The 21,607-nt window shown below is 38.8% G+C and overlaps 1 protein-coding gene across 5 annotated transcripts in view; it reads right to left on the bottom strand.

Moving 5' to 3' along the window:
- Positions 1-21,607, bottom strand: part of fgf13a (fibroblast growth factor 13a) — a 117,401-nt gene that overhangs the window by 15,113 nt on the left and 80,681 nt on the right. For 3 of the 5 annotated variants that reach the window (XM_067599616.1, XM_067599614.1, XM_067599615.1), the window contains exons 4-5: positions 11,183-11,293; positions 3,856-3,959 (exon numbers count right to left, since the gene is read on the bottom strand). In XM_067599616.1, the coding sequence (XP_067455717.1) occupies positions 3,856-3,959; positions 11,183-11,293 (215 nt within the window). Of the gene's footprint in view, positions 1-3,855; positions 3,960-11,182; positions 11,294-16,292; positions 17,232-18,664; positions 18,812-21,607 lie in introns of those variants that run through there. The other 2 variants (XM_067599618.1, XM_067599617.1) reach the window with 2 other exon arrangements.

Below are 21,607 nucleotides of genomic sequence, written 5' to 3'. Positions count from 1 at the left end.
TTCAATAATAAAACTGTTTTAACCACTGACGTGACCTATGTTCGACACAAAATCAGTGTACATTAGGAGTTCAAAGAACAGATAAACACAAAGTTAGTTGAATGATAAATTAAATAACACAAAATATGGACTTAATTTAAAATTGAAGAGCTCCCTCTCCCATCTGTTGCTGTTCAACGACTGGCTAGACAAAATCCAAAGTATTAAACACATAAAACAGCTGCGCAATTTCCAGGCCTCATTAAAGAACATCAATTAGATCAGACTAGGTGTGTTGGACACATCTAACAATGAATTAACAATTAATCAAAAGTGCTGTAGCCTTCAACAGTAAATAATCCATAATGTTATCTAATAAATGTAAAATAGGTTACCCCAATCTCCCCACAATGGACTTCAGTCTGATTTTATATTAAATAATGCGCATACCTGATCTACATGATGGAGTGATGTGTGTTGTTGACTGTAGCTAACGTTTGTCCAGCTGGAAACAGCTACTCAACTGGAACAGACGCACAAATACTGTCACACTGACTTTATCAGTCCATGAAATCTTTCAACATTTGGGCCTACTGCCACCGCATGTATGCATGTATAATGAAAGCAGTGGAGTGTCATTTATACAGTTCAACACTTTTGTGCTGATTTAGTTGAAGCATGTGTAATTACAGCCCTGGTTGTCTGGACTCTGGCACTGCTCTCTTCTGTCTGACACTCAGATGTTCGCTGCCTCTGTTGAAGACACTAGTTTAGCATCAGCATAAGTAGTTAACTCAGATAACTAGCTAAACCGGACAACCACCTCAACTCCATGGAATTTTCACAACTCTATGCTGCAGTGTTCATCAACAGGTTTGCCACAGTGAGCGGAGCAAGACATGCTACCACTTTTTTTCTTCCTTGGATGGCAGGAAGGTGCATTTGTTTTACAATTTGTGTGGCCCTTACAACAATAAATAAATGCATGAATCTTTCCCTGTCTCACTTGCATAGCAGTGATAAGATATACCTTTAAAACTGCTTATTATCTTCAAAAGGGGAAGCTATTACAAGGCAAAGAAAATAGGACCCGGGACAGAACCTTGGGGTACACAGTAAGACAGAGTTGCACATGAGAATGCATTGTTAATGACAGCAACTGAAAACTGTCAGTGAGGCAGGACGAGAAGCACTTCTGGGCTGGTCCAGAGATAACTAAACACTGCATTAGTGTGAAAAGGTACACACTTAGATTCTACAGTACAGTAAAAGATTATTCTCCTGCATCATTGTGCATCAAGATTTCACTGAAGACTCTGAGAAGAGCTGTTACATTGAAGTGCAACAGATGGAAACAAGACTAAAATTTAGCAAGCATATTGTGCTGTTCTAAGGTTGTCGTAAGCAGTTGGCCGTCCACTTTTTTCCTAAAACGTAGGCTGCAAAAGGCAGTTCAGAAATAGGCCAATACTTCTACTGCTGCTAATGTTTATAGAGCCTTTGCCAGCAGGATCCATCTTTATCAAATTAATCTTACAGCTTGCTGCATATGCTTAATTACTGACAGCCAAGCTCATATCATTAAAATCACTCACTGGGAGCTGTGGACTGCTGGGGAGTCATGTTAAATACAGCATATGAATGTGTGTGGGGGAAGGGGTCGAAGGAGTATGTTTTATTTCAATTATTTCTGTATATTCCCCCAAGGCATGCTTAGCTGGGGCAGCCCCCATGGATATGTTGTCAAACAATTGCCAGCGCTCATTAAAATGTAATTATAGGCAGACCATACAACATTCACAACATGCTATAGTGATTATGTTGTCATTCTTTTGGTCTTACAAATACTACTGTACATGGAATGAGATCTCTTTTTCTAAACATAATTGTTGACTAGAAATTAGATGGATTGATTAAATTATTAGAATATATTTGGAAAGACCTTTACATTGCTATGGACAGCAGTTAAATTGGTTTTACTTACTATTACCTGCTGAACGACAGGTAAAACAACACAGTTGTTCTCAGATTTTTTTTCAGGCTGATTATTTTTCTGTGTTCATATTGATAAATAAACCTTCACTCTTTTAACTGCAAAACTATTGGTCTTCAAATTGAAAATATAACATTTAGTATTGGATATGTTTAACAATCCCCTCCAGACATGTTTTAAGATTAATATAAAGTACTCTACTTTGAATAATAATTTGTGTCTGTGGTTTTTCCACATCAAAAAATCAGATTATCTTCGTCATCACATCGTTAAAATTACATCTACTCCTTCTCCATCATTAAAACATCCAGAATCTGTTTCCAAACTAGTTGTGATGTCACATATCATGCTTGTAGGTCTTAAAGTTTTTTCGGTGAGCGCAGAGAAACATTCGTCTGTCAGCAGTTGAATGTGAAAGCAGCCTTCTAGTGTCAAATTATATCCTCCTGAATAGTGAAGTGCAGACATCCAACTGAAGTAAAACATATTTTTAAATTGAGGGGGACTTAAAAATATGCTAGATATTTTATGTAACAAGTATTGGAATATATTTATGTACATGTTGACAAATGTTGTTGATCCCTTGACAGAAATAATCACTTTGTTATTCCTCCATAGGAAGGTCTGAGCATAGCCTAAACAACAGAACAGTACTCTCAAAGCTGATATGGATTCAGTTAGATGTCTGAAACTCAGCCAGAGTCAGATGGAACCTGAGGGTATTGACACAGTCACTCAAGGCTTGGCCTACAGCATGTGCTGGGCTGAAATATAAACACTGTTATCATTACAGTGATACAGTGATTTGAAGTGATTTGTTACAGCGATTATGTATCTGCACTGGGTGATATCAGTCTATTATTTACATTTATTACTGTCAAATAAATTTTAGTTATTAATGTTGGCAACATTGCAATTGAACGGCATCGTGCTAGTTCATGCAATTTTCATGCTTAACTGTCAGTGGCAGCTGATCGGTTACCAGCTTTCTAGTACCTTATCAACCATGTTCATTAATGTATTTGTGTGTTTGCGTGTGTGTGTGTGTGTGTATGAGAGAGTGAGACCAGGGGACAGAGAGGCCAGAGGGCCAATTTTCATCCTTCAACACATTACTGCCAAGTCTGTAATAGATAATATGTCAGCAGCAGCTGCAGAATAAAAAGCTACAAGATCATTAGGTTTTCTTTGCTGTTTCTAAGCTTGTTTCTATCAATCAGGATTTTCCCTGCCTACTGAGACCTTTAACCATACAGAACAATCTTTACTAATTTGACTATGTGGATTGTCTGCCAACAGTGTATGTGTGTGAATGCCCTCTGGGTGCACAATCCACCAGCCTGTCAGTCTCCTCAGTGACGCCTGCCACACAATGCGATGGTGGCATTTGGGAGGGAGATGAACAGGAACATCGTTCGGCCTGCAACTGAATTATTCATAACCTTGCACATTTAATCAAAGATGAAGAGCCAGCTGCCACAATCGGATATGACACTGCTCCGCCTGCTTACACAATCCTTGAACTTTCTATTGACACTGAATTATATCAGAAAATGATGCCGTTCTTTCATCGGGCTTCGGATGATGTTGTGTCTAAGTGGGCACGGTAAGAGTGAGTTACCCATTTCCACAAATAATAGAAATAAAAACAAGAAGTGAATATCATATAACACAAAATAATTGTTTTTCTTTTAAAGATCTATCTTCTCCTTCACATGTTTTTGTTGTGCTTCTTCCCAGTGCTCATGTCACCATAGTAACTGAGACCCGACATTCTGTCTGCATAGAGCTGGATAGATCAGCTACCTACCATAGAGCCCGGGACCCCATCCTATACACACATGCACACATATATTCATAAATGTATTAAGTGAGACACTTACTGATGTGTACAGATAGCCCTCACTGTTCATAGCCAGATAGAGTTTGGTCTGCACCCCCTGGATGGCCACCACTCGCAGCCCCACTGGAATAAGGTTGAACATGGCTGGAAAGAGACAAAGAGAGACAGAGACAAAAGTTAAAGGATATATTTTCACCTCAGTTAAACACTAAAACAAAAGAATGAGGCAATGAATAAAAGAAATTCTAAACATACTGTATTTATACGCAGCTACCATAATTTCTTATTTGTTTATTGATTGTAATAGATGTAACACATGTGATATGAAGCATCTGAGAAATGTTCAATGACAAAAGTTGCAAAATTAACACTGCTTTTGTTTTTTTGTCAAAAAACAAAATCAGAAACAAAGAAAAAGTTGACTTGATGCATCTCATAATGTTTTATATTCACACAAATGAACTGAAATTACAGGCTGTATAAAGTTAAACCTAAGTATTACAAACACAATATGTAAAATTTTTAGAGATTAAAAATCGAATATAAAGACAAATTCAAATTGTATAGCTAAATGTAAGTTGTGATGCTGTTATCTGACAATGCTGCTCTATGGACCTGATGTGACACAGCATCACGGCATTGAATGCCATCAGTTTCCATGGTCAAAATACAGCAAAGAGGACGAAGCATTTAGTGGCGTGTTCGCAAATTCGATTTAACTGATAAAATTCTGCTTGCTTAAATAAATGGTATCACTACTCAAATGTATGAGGTAGTTGTTTTAGCTGTGTTGTTGCATTGTTGTTTTGTTGCCTCTCCATTCACACAGCAAAACAGGATGCACTTGCACACCTCTGTTCTTTCTGTAGAACACACATATATAAACCAGGTTGTGACCAGCGGGGCTGAGTGCAAGTCGTGAGGCTGAGAGAGCCACAGCAGCCCAGCTGGTCAATGAGGTACACCTCTACCTAATTAATGTCAGCCTATACTGTATATGAGTGTTGTGTGCGTGGGTATCATAAGATGCTGGCAGGGAACCCATGGGCCATGTGGTGATGGCATCCCAAACAGTGATGCTATCACCACTGCTGTGGATTTTTTGTTTTACCCCTTTGATAAAACCAAATAAATTAGAATCCACAGGAGAATGATAACATTCTTCTGATATTTCCCTCTTGCTTGTTGAGACACATTGGGATAGGGACTGCCAGGGTTTAGACACATTATATATACTATATATAGACAATATTAAACTTGCATTCTCATATCAGTTGAGTTGTGAGTCATAGTGTGCCCTTACTATAAGTCCTCTTTTCCACCACTTTGTAGATCCCTATCTGCAATCTCCTTTGAGCTAAGTGCACTATAGAGGCTTTGTGATGGTCTATTTCATCTGCCTGCATCACTTTAACACTGCAGACGTCCTGATTCATGGGGTGGTTGTGGCTCGTGCACTATGTAATTGTAGGGTTGGTGGTTCAATTGGTGGTGCAATTCCTGCCTCCTCCTGTCTACATGTCAAAGTGTCCTTGAGCAAGACACTGAACCCTGATTGCAGCCGATAGTCAGGACCGCGCCATGCACGTCAGCTCTGCCGCCATCAGTGTGTCAGTGTGTATGTGAAGAGGTGAATGAGAAGCACTTTGTCTGCTAAGGTAGAAAATTGCTATAGACAGTACTGTAAATACAATCCATTTACATTTACCATTCCCTCTGGGCTTTCATTGTAAACAACAGTGATAGGAATGCATAATACTTGGTAGAGTAAACAGGCATTGTGAGCATACAGTATACTTGTTTCAATGGGAAATGCATTTAAGTCCCAGATTCACTTGTTCTGATTGTCTGTCTTCCATTTCTCTCTGAGACAATCGTCTGTTTTTTATTTCTGTTGTCATGTCCCAAGTGACACATTTATAATAATATAACAATCTTAGTATATCAATAACAACAAAAGAATGTTAGGATTTTGGACAGGTAAAGATCCCACAAATCTATTTAAAAGAAGCAACGTTTCTAAAACAACTGTCAAACATATAGTGCTTTAGTCTAGTCTGCAGTAAAATACCCAATAGCATGAGTTCTCAATGTTAAGCATTTACCATTTTTTACATATTCATTATACAATCTGAACTTGTGTCCATAAAGTAATTAAATAAAAGATGCTCTCTCCTGAAACTGACTTTTCCTTACTGGTGCAGTGTTTTTGCATATTGGAGAGTCACCACAGCATGCATCTTTATTGCTCAATTAAATTCTCAAGTACAATATGGTTGAGTTACTTTGTTAACTAACTTCAACTCCCACTAAATTGCACCGCTTTTCAAACACATATAGTGGTTTGTGAGAGCCATATAACAGTATACTGATTAAAAGATGGCTCCCTAGGAAAGACACACCAGTCTCAAGCTTGACGACAGATTGGTTTATCTTTTCTGGGAGAGTATCTGGTGATGCCTGCTTTGGCTGCTATGTACAACAGATGCTGCCAGAAAAATGCATATCTCATACAGATAGGACTTACTATTTACAACCTTGGTATCTGCAGTATTTTTAGGTTTACTGTACAATAATCTTGTGCATGTGTAAAGCTGACAAACGAATGATAGATCTGTATGCTAAATTTGTATTCCATCACTATGGTAACAAAAGGCAATGTTGTGTCAGCACCTTCTCTGCACTCAGATGCACTAAGAACATCTTATGTCAATCCTAATACAAACTATACTTATTATTAGTATACGTGCATAATTATATAATGACAAGTTCACAACAAATCGCTTCCAAAAAATTCTAAACAAATGATTGGAGGGTCTCAAACTAAAGACATGGGAGACCAAAGAAATCAGGTGATCATTACAAATAAAGAGTACACAGGTCTTCCAGAGAAGACGAACTTGGAAAGAGCATGCCATAACTGGGTTGTTTTAGTTAGGGCTGCAACAAACAATTACTTTCATTATCTATTAATCTGCTGATTATTTTTTCAATTAATTATTTTGTTTATAAAATGTCAGAAAATACTGATAAATGTCCATCATGTTTTCTTCATGTCCTAGGTGATGTCATCAAATGTTTTGTTTTGCCCAACCAACAGTCAAAGCCCCAAAGATATTCAGTTATTAACGATATAAAACAAAGAAAAGCTGCAAATCCACACATTGCAGAAGAGAATTTTTGCTTAAAAAAGACTTTTTATTTCATTGATTATCAAAATAGTTGTAGATTGATTTTTTGGCGATCGATGAACCGATTAATCAACTAAGAGTTACAGCTCTTGTTTTTATTCATTTTAACAAATTTAGCTACTTTCTGATGAGTTCTTCAACACGGCAGTGCAGAGGCTGAGCAATTTCTTGCCAGATATTCATGCTTACAGGTTACAGACACAACCATTGTTCTGATTGATCTATCTTGTCTCTGCTGTGTACCCAGCTAGCGGGGATGTGAGGTGGTGTTTTCAGAAGGAATCTTTCCTCACTACTATGCCAAACAAAATTTGGATCTGTGTAAATACATCTTGTATCCTTTTTTCTTGTGTATAGCATGGTTTTAGATTTGAAGATTTTTTTTTCTCTCCTGAAACATTCTTGCTGCATGAGCAGTTCTTGTCTATATAATTGCACCTTTCTCACTCTGCCTCGCTCACTGTGGTTTCTCCCTTCATACTCCCACCACAATGCACACGTACACATCTGCAGTCCACTTCATTTCAGAAGGATTTCCAGTCGGTGTACTGATGGAGATTTTCAAGAGGGGAAACTCAATTACTTCCTGCCTCCTAGAAACACCTGAGCACACTGAAGAGGGTGACAGGGCTGCTACCCACTCACAGACCTTTCCTGGTGCAGAGAGGCACAATGAATAAGAAGGGTGAGGAGGCCTGAGGTACAGTTTTCACGATTGCTTGCAGGCTGTCTCCGTGTCTCAGTTCCACCCACTAACAGCCTAGGAGTCATGAGCAATTCAGTGTGACAATAAACCTGAAGGTTCCCAGCAATGGCTAAGCACATTTTAAACATTTATCCTATCTCTTACTCATTCTGAGAGAAGAATGCCTGCAATTAGAGCAGCCTGAGTATGACAGCACAAGATAGTATTGGAGCTAAAAAGTAAGCTGTTGTGACAACATTACACAACACTTCTGCGGTCTGATTATAATTCAAATGCAGTGGCTCTTTGGCTGAGGAAAATCGGGTGACTTGAAGAGTGACTTGAATTAAGTAAATAATGTAAGACTGAAAGGATAACACTGTTTTTAGACTACTTTATGCTGAGGAAACACAGAAAGCACATTTTGTGTTTATTAGAAAAAAAGATGACAACTCCTTTTATGGTTAAATTAGAAACACAGAAAAGTGTCCAATGTTTAGGGAAAGACATGATAGATACAAGCAAATTTACAAAAGGAGTCAACCTTGGAAACTCAAACAAATAGTAGTTAAACAATCGGTGGCCAATTAAATTAGCCTACATGCATATGAACTACAAATCAGATGATTTTGATGATGTGCCCAATTTATTTGCCTGATTTTGGGAGCTACTGTATCTTCATTCCAGTTTGGAAAACTGGGCATTATAACAAACCTTTGAATCTGTTTACAAAGACAAGAGTGGAAATTGAGAACGAATTGCAATTTGAACATCTTTTTTTCAAATTAAAGAACTTGGAGTGGCCTCACAGTTTGGTTGATATTGTGTGAAATGGGAGGGAAATCACTGGGATTTACGAGACTTGGATTTGTTATTTCTGATATTGTTTGCCTTCTTAATGAAAATGTCACAGAAATATCAAACTCCTTTATTACCACAGCCAGTCTGTCGCCTCAGCAAGCTACAGTAGCAAAGATCAAATCCTTGGTTTTGTGTGTGTGTGCATGTGTGTGCACATTTGAGTAGGTCCTCTCCCACCATCACAAGACACCAGTAGCTCCAAGAGGACTGCGCTCTCCGTCACCATGGAGACAAGCGCACCCAGCGCCTAACAACGCTATTTTTGGAGCAGTGCAAAGAGCTTCACTCTTTCTCCTTTTCCTATTCAGCAGCACTCTTTAATATTCTCTTCAAAAACTATTTTGGTGCCAATGCGGGACAGTTGTTATGTAAGTCAACAGGAAAGTGAGTCCATGCAGACATAATGGGTGCGGTGGTTGGTGTTTGAAGTGTAGTATAATATTGTCTGTATATATGTGTGTGTGTGTATAACATTTTCATTTCAGAGATTTCTACTCGGGCTTAAAGGAAAAATTCACGCCGGGAATATGATGATTTCTTAAAACTAGGTCACCTCTGTGGTAGAAATGGAGCCCTATGACTAGAGAAAACGGAGAAAAAGGCTGTAGATTCCCCATAACGCTCTTAATCCTACAACAACCAGAATGGATTGCACGCTTCTTGTCCAGTGAGCTTCCAGTGAGCTATTCACGATGTGCTTACGACTAGCCAGTTAGACAAAGTGAGCAGCATTATATATCTTTACTGAGGTTTATTTACAAAACGTTTTTCCTCATCGAGTCTGGATATATCATACCGGTGTTTCTCATCCTAACCACTATTTCTTTTACCTATTTTGTGCGACAATAAATCGGACAAAATAGATAAAAGTTAGGTTTACCAAAGCACCACAAAGTTTGTTGCAGCGCAGAGTTTTCAGTCTGTTTCCATTCTCCCTGACAATCCTCACCGAGGGGGCAGTGGTCATGCTGCAGCAGCCTCTCCAGCTGTAGCGCCTCTCTCTCAGCTGGCCTTGTTACAGCTCCCATGGTTGCTTCGTCCTCCATATTGTTTTGTCTGATAATACAGCACTATATTCACCCTCATAAGTTGTAATAGTGATGCCAGATCTCTGCTCTAAAATTATATTGTAAAGCTAGTTGTTTGTTTGTGTTAGAGCTCTTCTGGATGAATCACAGAAAAAAATTAGCAACTTAGCTTAGCTTCCTCTTCCAGACTGTGTCTGATTCAACAGTGCAATATCCAACCTCATATCATGAAAGTAGCATTCTACCAAATATACTGATATTTTAAAGTATTTAGCAGTATGATATTTTAGGGTCTGCTTTTCCCTATTGCTTGCATAACATGGTAGACGGGTGCGCTTTGGGAGACCCACATTTTACCTTGAAGGCACCACCACTGAAAATGAGGAAACATAGTTTGTAGTCTAATGCAGATCTCCAAAAGTCCAGCAAAAGTCAGCCGGATGATGCAAAATGCGTCATCAGGCGGACTTTTGCCAGCAAATGATGCCAGTGGGGAGTTCTGGGTGCAGGCAACAGGGAGGGAAGTTAAATATTGTTCATTTGCATATATTAAAAAGTTTCCCTTTAACTATGCTATTATTTCATTTAGGAAACAAAGTCTACTCAAATTACAAGGTGTTGCACTGCTTAGATAACATCCCACTTGCGCAGAGCTAGTATTTATATGTAAGATACACACGCCATCACCGCAAAGGGACTAATTGAATACAGAGCCATTAATTCAAAGGCGCTAGAAGTGTTTACATCCGCTAAGTGTCTGAATAACAAGGCAAGTAGTACATCAAACCTGTTTCAGTGTGCCATGCAGCTCTTTTTCTCAACAATATTGTTTTGGTATGGAGTCAAAGTGATACCATATATGTCACTAACCACTGCACTGTTCTAATCTTCAAAAGCATGTCGTGTTGACTGCACTGTCTAATTATAAAGTGGTCCATTTCTAGTGCATTGTTACTTGACGAGTGGCTGTGCTGTTACTCCTACATTGATCTCCTCTTTAATCTGTCTATTAGAAAACAAAGAGCTGGTGGGTGTAGTGGCAATGATAGGGATGTATCAATATATATAAGACAAAACTGGCTCTCACCACAGAGGCAGTGTGTAGGGAAGTAAAAAGTCATTATTTGTGTTCAGGTTGCTTTAGAATGACTTTGAGGTGACAAAATTAAACAGCTACACATCACTGCAGCGCTTTTTGAATTTGTTGAGATGCACTGGGAAAGAAGAAGTTTTTTTGTTTGTTTTTACGTAATTAATCAAGACTGTTTATCCGCAGGAGTGAATAAATATAAAAATAAGTAGTTTTTAACAGTTTGGATGCTGTTTGACTGCACTCAAAAATAGAATGAAGTATTTATAATCAAATCTAAGCAAAGCAAACCTACACTGTCTCTGAAACTCCACCAAGGGGCATGAATGCAGTGTTCAAGTCAACACAAAGTTGATGGCAGATGTAATGGAGATAAATGGTGAATAGCTAAAACATGTCATACACGGAATTGACAGTGGAAAGGTTCAAGGTGCCCACTGACCAGCAGTACAGCATGGCAGTATATGTGTGATAAAAAAATGGAGGGAACAAAAGATTAGAGAGAAACTTACTGTAACCATTGTCTTCTTCCTTTGTTCCATCAATGGTTCCATCTGCCTGCAGCTGCAGGTGGAAACCTTGTCGACTGTACAGCTTCGTCACAATCCCCTTCAGCTGGGGCTCTGTGGAAGCAGAGGGGAAACAGAAACAGGAAGACAGAAGAATGAAACCACAGACTGTAATAAAACATTAATGTGGCTACATAATGCCATTCGGCTTTCAAAAGGGACATTTTGAAGCTTCAGTTTGAGTTTGCTGCCATTTTGGAAGTTACTGAAGCAAAAAGCAGTGATCAGCACGGCTAACTGTGATAGGCTGAGACATCTGTGAATCAAGCAAACATGACCCAAAACATACATTTCTAATTCAAACACTGAGATCTGGAAAAAAAAAATATGCTATTTGTATTTTGAGAGAGAATTTTGAACTTTGTTTGCTTTGAGCTTTACTCCTCAGCTATGAAGGTTGAAAGGAGAATTGTAACATCAGCCAAAAAAATTGATAGTGCAGTAATAGCATTTCGATGGCTAAAATTCTAAGAGCTACAGCTTTATCAATGTTGATGTGTCCACACTGGCAAACTGCTTCTGTCCTTTCTCTAAAGTGGAACAGTGGTGCTTGACAACTGAGAAAAATAACGCCATAGATGGTCAAGAGCAAATGATATCGAATTTAAAAATGGCTTTAGGGGCTCTGTGGTGGCTCAATGATGTAAGATGGCTGAGGAAAATTCTTGCAGGTCATCCTCTCTTTCTCTTTCAATGCTTCCAGTCACTCTCTACAGTGAATTGTTCAATATAGGTATAATGCCAGAAAAATAATCAAATTTTGGTCCAAATAATGGCACTTGTGATGAATCTATCGCAAATTTTGAAATAATGAAGGAGCTGTATTTTTCAAATATCTCAGAGGACACAACCAAATGTAGAATAATGGGAATAGCAATAGTTTTACTAATCAAATGGGCAAAAGCTATATGCTAATATAGCAAAATAAAAAACTCAGCCTCAATAAGTTTAAAAAAACAATAGTTTTAAGTAGCAGAGCATTTACATTTACTTTTGAAGTGACTGGGCAGTCTGTCTTACATCAGTGTAATGTCTGATAAGAGCTAAGTGCTCTCCATTCCCTGGTTACTGTCCCTTGTGGAGTGTCCTTTAAAGTGGTTTACCACACCTTTCATCTATCCTTTCATCTCACTTACCTTTCAGTACTGCCATTTCTAGCCTCACTAAGGTTACTTTTGCTGCATTGAAGGTTTATCCAGTGCGTATACTGGGAATATTGTGATCATTTTGACTTTGTAAATTTCATTACTGAGTTGTGTCAACTAGATAAAAAAAAGGTATCGCAGCTTGAAGATATGCATCGGATCTACAATTGGGCGCTTTTTACACACACATTGAGGAATGTGCATTATGTCAGCATGTGTTATAACCACACACACGACCGAGACCGTTTGCACACTACCAAATAAACAACATATGCTGACAGTCCACACTGTGGCCAGTTCTTTGTGTTTGGTGAGACACCATGTGTAAGTCGCACACAGACAACGCCTTCTCCTTGGCACTCATTGCTTCCTCCACAGGATAGAAATGTAAATTGGGAGTGAGAGGGGAGCAAAAACTGTATGTTAGTTAAACTATTGCATAAAAATGCACCTTAACTTCCAGGTGCATCATATGCAGTGTTATAAGACAGCTTTTAAATGAATGAAAGTGGATGGAATTAAATAAAAAAGCAGAGCTCGCTTAGTCAGGCAGTGCAGTCATCATGTCTGCAGACATCAAGTAACTGACACAACTGACAAACGGTGGGCTTCGGGCCTGTGAGAGATGTGACCAGATCAGAAATGCAGCTGTGGTCACTTGTGCACTGGATTTGTGACGCTGTGAGTGCTTTGGACCAAAGAGACTGCCACACACCTTTCATTGTCATTGCTATAATAGGAATACTTTCATAAGAGCTGGCTCAGATCTCTGGGGATACACTTAAAAGTTATCATTTCACTTGGAGCTCAGAAACCACATATCACTTAATTCTTCTTATGTGACAAGTAGTTTTTTCAGTAAGTGACTAAGAACTGATATTTATTGAGCTTATTATGAGGTCTGCTTAAAATTCTACATAAAAGTTAGGAATTTCTCCTTCTTCTAGATTAATCATTAAATTATATTTAAATTATAGTCAACATATGCGTACCATGTATCAAAAGTCACAATCCATTTTGGAGACTTAAAAAAACAAACGCTGATTATTCAATTTAATTTTGAGATCGAGCAGTGACTAATGGTGATTTAAGGGGTGGCCACGCCTTTTTTTTTCCTACCCCCATTCTGCGAAGACCCGACCTACCCTGCCTCTGATTGGCTAGTGCCCGTTGCCTTCATTGGTTAGGCATGAGTAGGGAGATGGTTAGGGTAAGGGTAAGAATATCAGGGTCAGGGCCATTCAGAGGCAGAGTAGGGATGGGTCTTTGCAGAATGCTGGTGGGGAAAAAAATAACACAGTGGCCACGGACACCCCTAAAATCTTACTGGCCACCTGATCTGACCATGGTCGTTGGTCAAGTTCATTAACACAATAAGGCAGGACAGATGCTGATCAATCAATCAATGATTACAGCTGATCAGCTGATTAAGGGCCAGTTTACCATTTCCAATAACAATAGTGATGGTAGGACTGAGGCCGTGAGAGCTGATCTCTAGTCTGTGAACTTTTCACCACAAGTCAGAAAAAAGCAAGTCTTGAATTCGAAAATACATGATGGACTCCGGTCACAGTGACCGCAGGCTGAGCTAATGCCACAATAATATGAATAACATGCTGACAACTGTTTTAAATATGTTTTGCACAGGTAAGAAAAGTATAATGTGACTGTTATAGTGAAAAAATAGAGTGAACACCTGTATTGTAAGTGTTGTGGACATTGCTTTGGAGGTGCATACAATGTGGATTTGGATGTACATGTGGGGCCTAGATATGTGTATGTGCTGGAAGCATTAGCGTTTCACACTAGCAATTAGCATTGGCGATTAGCATATGTTATTCACAGTCTAATGTGTGTTAATAGACAGCATTAACAGCCATTTCGATACAACAAAGCCTGTGAAGTGTTTAGTTTACACCCACCACAGTAGTTTGTTCAATTTTGTTAATAGCGTTTTACTGTGTCATGTAGATAATGTTATTTATGTTCAGAGAGTATAAGAGTGAGATTATTGCTAGAATACAGGCAGTTAACCAGCCAAGTTAAACCTGGGAGCCTGTAGAGATGTAGGCTGGAAAATGAAGTTTATTATATTTCTTAGCCAACAGGGCTGGTTAGACTGCCGAGGTCATTCAACGAACACAGTTAAAGGTGTAGTGTGATGTTTTCCATTAGTTGAACTGAGTAAGAGACATCTATGGAATATAAGAGAGTGTTACTCATGCTGATGAGAAAATATGTTTATGATTGTGTATGCTTAATATTGTTTCTGTTTTGTGCAGAAAATGTTCAGGTATAGTTTACACATGTAGATGTTCTGAGATAGTAGAGCCAATGCAAGCTGAGTTGACACCACAATGATATGAAACACGACCTTGTACTGCACGGCAGGTCGGTTTCTGTCTCAATGAGTTCATTAAGCACTGTCCTGCTGACAAAATTATTGATTATTACAACCGTTCTGATAAACATTGCATTTCTCTAACCTTCTGTTTGTTTGTTCCACAAGCACATGGGTGTCTGAGCTGTGTGCCCCTAACTCATCTCTCCCTATTTTCTCCTCCTGTCCTCTCTTGTTTCTAAGGTATCTCTTGCTGGACCAGCATCCATCCTGGAACCGTTCTGCTTCCCTGGCTGTTGGTGCCATGTCCTGTAGTTTTGGATCTGGTTCATCATCCTGCAGCAGTTCAGCCTCACTTCATGTCTCTCTCTCTCTGAATGATGCCTTTATCCTTCTCTCTCTCCTGTATGAATAATGCCTTTTCTTGTCTCTTCTCCGGCCAGGTCTCCATGATGATGGAGTTCACGTGGCTCAGGTCCTGTTCTGTTCTGGTGGCACCTGGAAGCTGCTCAGTGTCCTCTTCATCACATTCTTCATATATATTATAAATCTATTATAATTGTGTTATCCTGTTCAATGCTGTATACTGTAATTTGTGTTCTACTCTGTACACACAAGTGTTTTAAATATGTCTTGCACAGGTAACTATTGTGAATAAATGTGTTGCACCAGTTTGGACCCAGAGCTTCATTCTGAACCTGTAACATATATTTACTCCACTGGAGGAAAACAGCTCTTAGAAGATGTGTAGCCTATCCTGACCAACTCAACTCAAGTTTTATTTATCACATAGGTGGAAAGGTGTGAGTGTGTAAATGGAAAACATAATGAACATGGAACAGAAAACTGCAAAGAATGGTAGTTGCATATTAGTGCTGTTCTAGGTTGTAATAATAACTTTAGTTGTGGGTGGTCAGCATGGCTGTATAATAAAATGTAAAAACAACAACGTGGCTTTGAGTACAAACATTACAATGGATGCTAACACAAATTTTGGAATTCAATTATGATTTATGTGTGCCTACGTTGAAGCAATGCAATGCATTGAACATCTCTATTTGTACATTTGTACATTTATTTTGTACATTGATCACCTGCCATTCATTAAGGTTCACTATGCCATGGCCACCCCACAGACTCTGTGTCCCATCTTGGCCACCCCAGTTAAAATTTCCTGGATACACCACTGGCAATGCCTTGTAGTGACAGTGAAGCCTTTAGTGATTTCCAAAATCTAATTAATCTAATTAATAAGCACGTTTGTGTATCTAGTCCATTGTAGTGTGATTAAGTAGACTGTGAAAGATGAAGCATCAGTTTAATATATCCCTCAGCACAGCCTTAGACACTAAAGGTGATTTCTCTGTGGACAAACCTCATAAGGGAGCCCCCTCATTCTCCCACCAACTTTGGCAGAGTCATTAATCTTTTGAATCTTACACAAAAACAGAGCAGTAGTTTGTATATACTATGTTTTAAGGTGAGTTTTGAAATACAATGGCTCCCTATAATAGATGAGGAGTTAGTGATCGTAAGGATAATGGCCTGATGAAACTGCACAACAGACCTGGTCGCCTCCTTCGTCTCTTCTTGGAGCCAAAGAGTTTGACCCTGGAGAAAACGTTCAGTCGACTAGGTTTTTCACAGGCTCCTTTGGTTTTACTGGGGCTGCTTACGCAGCGGCAGGCATTAGACTTCTCCCGCTCCCTGGCCTGCCTTTTCTGCCTTATGAGGGAGCTGGCAATCGCTGCAGCCATGGCCAGTTTGGCAGCGCTGTGGAAAAAACTTCCGGAGTAGAGTGAAAATAATCACCCCCTTTGAATCCAGAAAACTGAGTTTTGAGAGAAACCGTCCAGGAGCAGTGGTGACAACTACCACGGTTCGTTAAATAACAAGGAATTTGCAAAGTGGACAATAAATAGTAGACAATGAAACAGTCCCAGTAGTGCGGTAAAGCCCGTTAGATGATGTCCAAATGAATCATTTTTTCGTGAATTTGGGCGTTATTCAGGAATTGTCCGTTGTATCTCCGAGAAAAAAGTGAAACTTAACCAAAAATAAAAACAAAACGTTCCACCGTGAAGCTGTACAAAGAGTTTCACCACAGCACGTTGCATGTTCCTCCAACTGTGTCATTTTCTCGGCATCAAAACAAATACGCACAAAGCCATTCTCTGTAAGCGGTTTCCATTGAACTACATGGCCGCGCACATGGTAGTCGAGTAGACAGGTAGTCGTGAATGAAGCTTAATGCGCAGCCATAGGATGGAAACACCTGTTTGCAGACGCCGGGAAAATGTTTGCAGTTTGCCTAATGCCCTGCTGAAGCTGCTGCTGCTGCTGTAAGAAAGAGACTTACACCGCGTTTTAGAAAGACAGCGCAGAGGATGTGAGCGAATCACTAAGGAGATTCCATTTGTTTTCTCTCTTTTGTTGAATCGAGGCAACGCAATGTAATAGCAGGAGGCGCCTCATTCTGGATGCAGTATCCGAGCCCAACGCAAAGCACAGACTCAATGTGCTGCTGAGAGCATCCCACCTACAACCTGGAGAATGAGCAGTGGGGAGGAGAGAGAGGACAGGGAGTGTAACTACAGAGACACTAAACCCTGTCAGTGTGCAGGGCAGTGCATGTGAGTTAGAAAAATGAATATCTCCATGTAGGCCGTCATCTGTGATATTTCAAATTTCATATCAAACGGCGTAAAGGAGATAGGGTGGGGAGATGGTAAATAGGAAAAAGATAGAGATGGGGGATATCACAATATCACAGATACGGATGTTTAATAGACAACAGTGGACATAAAGTCACGGAAAAGAACGTTTACAATTAGGCTTTATATGTATATTTCAAACTTGGGTGAGGGTGAGCAACCAGCCGTAGACTACATGAATTTCCTGCCTTAAAACATGATTGACTGAATAACAACTACTATAATTATATTGCCCGTTTTAACATCAAGATCACTGAGAGAGACAGCAGGTAGCCACCATCAGACGTCAGCGGTGTTTAAGACGAATACTGAGGAATAAGTAGTGTGATGAAATAAGAAGCAAACAGCCTTAAGCCGATGATAAACTCCCACATAATTAATATAACTCAGGAAACATATAAAAACCTGTGCCTTTCCACCTTTAAGACGTCTATCCTCACGTAACTTTTACAGAAGGCTATTACGATTTTACACGATGAAAATGCCAACCTAAAAAGCTAGAGTCGACGCTATTTTTTTTTTTTTTTTTAGCCGCAGTATAAACCTAAATCCAAGGGTTATGCTCTGACACTAATGTGACTGTCATTTCCGACCCGATACTGTCATCCTCTTCACTCCCAGGCTTTTCCTCAGTCCTGGACAGAGCACAGTTAAAGCCTAACCAATGGTGCCATCTACAGTCCTCAAACCAAAACTGTTGTAGACGTTTTATTTATTACCTCTGATTAATAATAAGACAGTCAGTAACACACCTCAGGATTATGCATTATGCCTTGTTTAAAGATGAGGCGTCGCAAAATAAAGTCTGACATCTTGCGAAATGGAAATGCAGTAAATATTGCCATAATTCTGTAAACTAAACATTACAGTTAAAATATAAACCTCCTACACGTGTTCTGAATAAACCCAGTCGAAAAGCTCTTAACCAAACAGCATCAACACTCCAGAGCAAAACAAAGAAGACAAACTGTCAAGCGCTTAAGGCATCTGCACTTCAGCACCATGGACAGCTCCAAGGCGGTTAACTATTGCAGAGTAACAAGAAAATCAATCACTTATCAATAGAATAAAACACTACTACAAGCACTACTAAAAAGCACAACTTCATAAACCATTTCACTCAAGATAACTTGGGAGGATTTGTCTAAATAACACTTAAACATAATTTGAAGTAAAAACACAAAACAAGTACAGCATAAATTCTTCAAGAAGAGCAGCAACCTACCTGATACAGATTTTCTCAAGGGAAAAGTCATGATTCTCTACAGCTAAACCAAAGAAGTGGCTCGGATACTTGCAGTCCTCGGGTGGTGAAGTGAAGGCGAGTAGTCTACATTCAGCAAAGTTCAAGCCAGACAACTGTCAGAGGCGTATAGTGGAGAAGAAAGCATCGAGGCGTGGCCATCAACAGGAAGATGTAAAATGCTCATTAAACATTCATTTAGAGGTCTTGTTGATCCGGACAAACACGGGCGTATGTCCGATGTGTGGCGGCGCTCGGCGGGGTCAGATTGAGGAAAAGTGATTGAAAATGCAGCCTGAGATTGTACTTCCTTCTTGGGGCAGAGAAGACTTTGCTCTCATATTACAAAAAATTATGTAAAATGATCCGATAATGCGTTGACTAAACCGGTTATACAGGCCTTTCCACTTTCGACTGAAAAAAATATCGATATACAAACGACCGAGACAACAACAGGCCTTAGTATGCATTAGACAAAGTGTTTTTAACAAGGACAATTCTCTGTCCTGTGAGACTGTAGAGGCAGTTTCTACAAATCTTCCAGCTAATACTGAGATTGACCAAATCTGACAAGGGATTATTTATCAGCACCACGGCATAGATTACTGTCCATGATGTGTGGTCTCTTGGTATGCTTATATTTCAAATTAAGTCCAATTATGTTAGGCCTGTAAGTAAAGTTAAAGTATATCTCTTTATAGACGTGGCGACAAACTGGCTTCAAAGTGAAAGCAGTTTTATTGATGCACTGCAATGATAGACTAAATAATTAGATATAGTGAGGCTCACTATAAGTGCCCCTGAGGGTTGGTGTACTCTCGCTGACTATACACTGTTGTGAACACTAGAGGGAGCAAGTGGACTGGCTATCAAGAGTAGTATGTCCATCCTAAAGGGAAAATCCTCATATTTAATATGCAACATACAGTATATTAGACATGTATCACTCTAAGCAGAGCATCATAACTTAAATTAATTATTTAATCACAATCACATCAAATTAGGGTCTGACTCTTTGAGCTTGACTGGCATCATTTTAACATGTAAATGAGCTTCATTTAATGTTGAGCTTATAGTTATGAATCAAAAAATGCCCTCATTTCACAGTTAAAGTCACAATTATTCACTATTTATACAGCACTCCCAGTATTTGACTCTAAATGGCAGCACAAGTGCGGTCCATTTCAGATTCACAAATAAAAACTGAGAGCTACACACATGAATATTAATCAATAAGTGTGGAATTTAAAGTAGTGTGGAATTGCAGCACCTTTATAAACAGCTATACAATATATACAAATACCTGAGTGAAACAAGAAATCAATACCTTATTATACTGTGAAAATACTATGCTGACCAGTCAACCATGCAGAAGCAAGTACTTTTCTGCCCTTATAAAAGGTTAATTTATTTTTGTGGTTATGTATTGAAAGCCTAAATCTCTACATAGGGATATAAATTGTTCAGTGGTCAATACCAGTGTATTGATTAATAAGGGATGTAGTATAAATTACATGAAGCATACTATAGAGATAAGAGCATTTGTTTTCCCTTTCATTGTCATTGATATGCTCCATAAATGGCTCTCCATAATGGCAGAAAGAGGGAGTGATCTTTGCCGGAACAGTCTAACCTTTAACTCACATATTCTAAGAAAAGATGGGCACTATAGGTTGTTTGAAGGTTAAACTTTGCTTTATATCATCATTATCTAAAGAACAACTGGTGACTTAATATACAGAAGCAATAATACCCATAAGGGCAATTTTTACTGTGATGGAGAGTAAACACTTATGTACCATACATGCACAGAAAGGCCATAATAAAAGGTTATTATGACTTTGTGTCCTCTGGTTCACCACCACAAGGGCACAGTCGGAAGGTTTCTTGAAAATCACATAGGCTTGTCTGACCAAGTCAAAACAAACTGTAATCTGTTATGACTGTAACTGTCTGTTCACTCAAAAAATGTAGAAAACAATCAATAAACACAGTGGTTTAAGCTTATTTAGTGAAATTACAGTAAGTTAATATCCATTAGCTGATCCATATTGCTGTTAAAGGACCCCCTTCTTGTATGGACAAACACAGAAATAACTGAGAAATTATTTCTGAACAAGTTAATTTTAATGTTGAACTCTTTCTGACACAAAAAATATTGAAGCCTCAAACTAAAACAATTTTTAAATTGGATAGAGATATCCAATTTATTTGGTAGATGAATTGTAAATGTTTTCTTACATAACATCAATCAGTAATCACTTTTTTTTTTTGCTTTTAGTTAGTAATGGCATCAAATACTGGCAACTAACAAAAGTTACAGTAGCTAAAGGGTGGCTGTTGCTGTAATAACGTGTGTCGAGACGAGATTTTACTTTTGCTTTTATTTGATATTTGGAAAAATTCAACAAAATAAACAGGTCAATTCAAATAAAAGTAAAATAGAAATATAAAAGTATTGTTTATTAATACAATTCCTTTAAGTAGAATTGTGTTTACACCTGGCTTTTACCATGCATAATCTGAGACTGGGATCTCGAAGAAATCCTTGCAGGGCAAATACAATAGGAGTAGCTGGTGTCAGAAAACTAAAAGAGAATCAACAATTACTAAAACCCCCACTGTTGTCACATTTTAGAAAGAGTGTTTATTATATGTGCCGTATTCTGTATCTAATCTCAGAAATTCCTTTCTTAAATCAGGGAAAGTTTATTTGTATAGCACCTTTCAGCAACAAGGCAATTCAAAGTGCAGTTCCCTGTAAATGTGACCTTTCCTTCAGCAGCACAGCAATAGTTGATGATGCCACTATACAGTAAATATACTACGGTCCAACCCGGTGATATACATTACTGGTTCACTCTCAGAAATGTGCATAATGAACCTCTATACATCTCCCTGATTTACACCACAGCACACAGTGTC

Source organism: Thunnus thynnus, chromosome 9 (genome assembly GCF_963924715.1).
Source record: "Thunnus thynnus chromosome 9, fThuThy2.1, whole genome shotgun sequence".
Classification (NCBI taxonomy): domain Eukaryota; kingdom Metazoa; phylum Chordata; class Actinopteri; order Scombriformes; family Scombridae; genus Thunnus; species Thunnus thynnus.
Note: the sequence above shows the minus strand (reverse complement) of the source record. Positions and strands in the feature narration are given on the sequence as shown.